At 38.8% G+C, this 4,868-nt stretch overlaps 1 protein-coding gene across 3 annotated transcripts in view; it reads right to left on the reverse strand.

The window, feature by feature from the left end:
- lins1 (lines homolog 1) overlaps positions 1–2,507 on the reverse strand; it is a 14,271-nt gene extending 11,764 nt beyond the window's left edge. Inside the window, exons 1-2 of one of the 3 annotated variants that reach the window (XM_020586817.1) lie at positions 2,066–2,507; positions 1,873–1,962 (exon numbers count right to left, since the gene is read on the reverse strand). In XM_020586817.1, the coding sequence (XP_020442473.1) occupies positions 1,873–1,962; positions 2,066–2,416 (441 nt within the window). In that variant the 5' untranslated portion in view covers positions 2,417–2,507. Of the gene's footprint in view, positions 1–1,872; positions 1,994–2,065 lie in introns of all 3 variants that reach the window. The other 2 variants (XM_020586818.1, XM_020586816.1) reach the window with 2 other exon arrangements.
- Positions 2,508–4,868: the final 2,361 nt, after the last annotated feature.

The raw sequence follows: 4,868 nt of genomic DNA on the forward strand, positions 1-4,868 counted from the left end.
CAATCACCACTCTCTCCCCTCTGGGAATACTCTCCATCACCTGATCTCACTCCAGAATCTCTCCTTCTCTTCTAACTCACACCCTACTTGTGGAGCCTAACCACTGACTACATTCAACATTACCCCTTCAATTTCCAACTTCAAACTGATCACCCTATCTGACACTCTTTTCACCGCTAAAACACTCCTCACGAGTTCCTCCTTCAGGATCACTCCTACCCCATTTCTCTTCCTGTCCACACCATAATAAAAGAGTTTGTATCCCCCTCCAATGCTACGCACTTTGCTATCCTTCCACCTGGTCTTCTGCACACACAGTACATCTACCTTCCTTCTCTCCATCATGTCCGCCAGCTCTCTACCTTTCCCTGTCATTGTTCCAACATTAAGAGTCCCTATTCTCAGACCTATACTCCTGTCTTTCCTCTTCTCTGTCTACGAATCCTTCTACCTCCTCTCCTTCTTTGACCGACAGTAGTCCAATTTCCGCCAGCACCCTGTAGGTCAACAGCACTGGTGGCAGTCGTTGTTAACCCGGGCCTCGACCGATCCGGTATGGGATTCGCACTGATGATTTGCATGTTTAAATTTGGCGTGTTTTCACGTCGGATGCCCTTCCTGACGCATCCCTCTCTATTTATCCGGGCTTGGGACCGGCACAGAACTCACTGGCTTGCAACCCCTGTGGCTAGATTAAACCTGAAATCCAATTAATTAAACCAAATTGTTGAGCTACTTCAACTATTAAAAAACATTAATTTTGAAATTCACAAGAAGCATCTGCTGATGTGAACCAAACAGATCTCGGCAGTCTTACCATTAACAACTGTTGATATGCATTAAGCAGGAAAGGGTTTCAATCACAGGCATCGTTAGACCCCCTTTACTGGGGCACATGCCCCAGTATGGATCTGCTGTGCTCCGGTAAAGCCGCATGTTTTAACAAATTTCTGTTTGGCAGTAGATTAATTTAGATTGATAATAATAGAATAAAGAATTCTTGATTTGATGTTATAATCCAGATTGTCAAAGCTGAATATAAAATGAGGTGCAGTGATCAGAGTTTGTACATATCAGTGTACCACCACACATTAAACGCACAGTAGCAATGTGCACTGTGCTTAACTGAAGGAAGAAGCTTAAACTTGTTGGTAAACTAGGTTATAACCACGTCTCAGAAGAAAAAACTTCCTATAAGAGCACTGTTTTGACAAAACTACCAGTGGGCTGCCTTCTCGTTATTCCATCAAATCCATACGGCAGCCCAATGTTAGATGTCGTCAATTTAAATAGGTTACAATTTAAATCTTGCATCATATGCAGATGTTTTTATTGATTTTTAAATGCTCACAAATATGTTCCTGTCACTCTTTTGTGTTTGAATAGTGATGTCTATGTTGTCGAAATCAACACCTCAATACATGCCAGTTGATTTTCTGACAGTCCAGGTTATATAAATATATATGTGTGTAAATAAATAAATAAATACATAAAGCCAAATTGTCACAATGAATAGCTGACCGACAAAATCCTTAGGCAGTTACAGCCCTATGCTATTCTTCATGTTGTACAACATTGTAGTCACATTACCTCAAGTTGAGTCCGACAGATGTTATATGTCTGGAGTCTTTTAAAATTAAGATTCTAAAAAGTGTTAAAATTGGATACTTTCAAGAAAAGTATGAACGTGACATGGCCCTGCACAGATGAACCAGCTAAAACGTTTGAGTCGTTAATCAACTTTAGCAGTAAAGAAGTTCATTTATTAATTCATTTAAATGAAGGAAATCAACAATTTCTCTAAGCAAACATAGCTAAAACTTCAGCGATTCTAAAATGCTAACCATGCACAGTCCTAAGTAGGTTACTCACAGATTTGTGAAGACGGTAGAAAACACACGTTGATACACTTTTTGCAGCCAGATGGGAGATCATTTGGTCCTCATTCTGGAACAGGCGGACCTGTGGAATAGCTGGGTTTTTTTGGATGTCACTACAGAAAATATGTAATAAGTCAGAAATATGTTTTTGTTCATACTCAGTCTGAGGCAAGCGTGTGACTCACAAGTTGTGACATGAGATCAGTGTCTTGAAACAACACCCTCAAGACCTCCACACAGTACGACACCACTTCTGCAGGCTGGCTCTGAGACATCAGGCTCGAAATAATCTTTTCCACCAGAGTCACGCTGATGCAAGTTAGCTCCCCAGTGTTTTGATGGCAGTACTTTGAAGAAACAGACACTCTGTCCTCACCGGCCACCACTCCACATACCCCCAAATATATTAAACTCGCCACATCCGCAGCACTTTGACTTGGACGTGATCCGTTCAGAAAACACCTGTATGCATCTGTAATACAGTCAAATAGCTCTATCACTGCATATCGTTCTCTGCAGTTCATTGTGTATTCCATGACGCCGTCACTTCCGTGTAGAGCTGCTGCGGACCTTCTTCTTCTCTAGTGTTTTACGGTAGTTGGCAACCTTAGATTTCATTACTGCTATCTTGCGTTTGTAGTCTGCGGCGTCGTCGTCTTCTATTTTTTTTGGTTGGAAAGCAACGTTAGATGCATTACCGCCACCTTCTGAATAGGAGTCTGGGCCAAGATTATCTGCCAAACTATCATATTCAATGTATTAAGCCAGTATGCCACATACAATAAAAATACCTCTAAAACACTGTTCTCCTAATTTCCTTTGTAAAATTTCCTTTATGTTTTTCAAAGTGCATTTTTAATCTTTGCCTCTCTTGATGGTATTTTGGACAGTCCTTATATACATGTTCTATTGTTTCTTGCCTGCCATAATAATCACATCTAGCAATATTATGTTTATTCATTATAACAATGTACTGATCAATTTACCATGTCCATATCTTCATCTTGAAATTATATTGTAATACTCTCCATTCCTACACAAGCAGCATTTTACTCTAAAGTTGATCTGCTAGTATTCCTACAGTTGAGTGCAAAAGTTTACATCCCTTTACTTTGACATGGCAAAAGGAGTAAAACAAAGATTTTTTTTTCTTATCGACATTATATTTAATGCACATTCAGCTAGTACAAATGTTCTTTCATCATCAGCAATATGGTAACCACTCTATCTTTTGGGGTGTGTCTAGCTGCCATACCTCCCTGCCGAGTAGAGCTCAGCACTGCAACATCAGAACCTGACCACCATGTAGTGGAAGAGGGTCTCTTACCTTTCACCCTGGGGGGAGACCCAGACCTGGATGAGGTGTGTGAAGAAGCAGCAGAAGAATCCAAATAAGTTTAAAAGGTTTAATAAGGAATTTAAAATGGTTACAAATTGATTTTCTGAGATACAAGAGTTATATGAACCGAACTAATACAATTAGCAACTATTTCAAAGCAGGTGTTCTGCCTGAAATGGTCCTCAAAAGCCACAAACTTCTCACCAAGGAGAGGCCTCAAACCTCTCCTCTCTCCTCCTTTTAAACCCTCCATCTCCACCTCTGCGTGATGACAACCCCATGTAGAGACGACCTTCTTCCTCAAACGATGGATCATTGAGCATCAGCTCCTCTAACTTTCTTGTGATTATGCTTACAAAAGATAACATCTCAAAACACTTCACTGTGATGAAAAGAAACTCCTTTCTTTTAATGGATGCTTAATGGCATCCATTGTTTACTCCTAGTTTATTGACATGATACTTTTGGTGAATTTTTGCAGACGTAATTAGGTTTGTAAATAAAGAATAAAGAAAGCAATAAAGAAATGTCTCCTCCTAGAAGAAAAGAGACTAGACAGAAAGGAGGATTTTCACACTAGATGGAAACTTGCGCCATGGTCTGCACTGTGTGCCCTTCCTGTTAAACTAAGACCCCCAGTGGGGCAATACTTAACTGTCAAGTGAACTGTTGTTACTTCCTATGGCCTCCCTCTATACCACAGCCTGGTCACAAGCTTTCACCGTTGAGCAACATTGTCACATCACCACCACACTGTTGTTACATCAGTATCAATAACATACAGCGAATACACATTATAAGGTAAAATAAATCAAGATGAACATACTGGTTAACATAAGACATTATTGTAGAACAAGTCATCAACAATCAGCAGATAAAATAACTTTTATTTGATTACTTCCTGCATACTAACAATTTATTTCTGTTTCAGTTCTATAACTAATGCCATCATAGTACTGAAATATATGAAATTATATGAAACCAAACACAATTAATTCAAACTGTTAAGTAAGAAAACTAAGTACTACCATAATAAAACAATCAAACTCTTGAACTCCAGTGATTACAAACAAAAACAAAATCAATTACACTTTATTCTTGGAAAACATAAAAATCAAAGGATTATAGGTCAAAGATTTACATGTAAGCAACAGAAGTAATCACAGGGCTAAAATATACTGTAAGTTTTGAAAATATTTTTTGGCAAAGCAAAATATCAAGATAGATGTTGACTTTATTCTTGGCCCTTGAAGCCTGATGGACGTGTTTTGACAGATATGAAATTATACTTTAGATTAGATTTAATAGACATGGGCTAGATATGGTTAAATGACATTCACTGATTAGTGATTATTAAGACCTCTTTTTGGATCCACGATGGAAGTGGGGGAGCTCTCCATTCAGCTAGCTAGCTAATAACTGTAGAGTGTTGTACTCTTCCAACACCACTAGATGGCAGTGTAGGTGTTCATATACGTGGCCAAAAGGTCTCAGTTAAGCAGAATTAACTACTGTGGTAATATAACCCAAAATGTGATGTACATGCATGTGTATGCCAGGTCCTAAGAAGTTAAGTAGCAACAGATGTAGCAATATAATAAAAAATATATAAGAATATAACAGAATGTATGCTGCATGGGAGCAGCATG

This window comes from Monopterus albus, unplaced genomic scaffold, assembly GCF_001952655.1.
Source record: "Monopterus albus unplaced genomic scaffold, M_albus_1.0 scaffold423.1, whole genome shotgun sequence".
Taxonomy (NCBI): domain Eukaryota; kingdom Metazoa; phylum Chordata; class Actinopteri; order Synbranchiformes; family Synbranchidae; genus Monopterus; species Monopterus albus.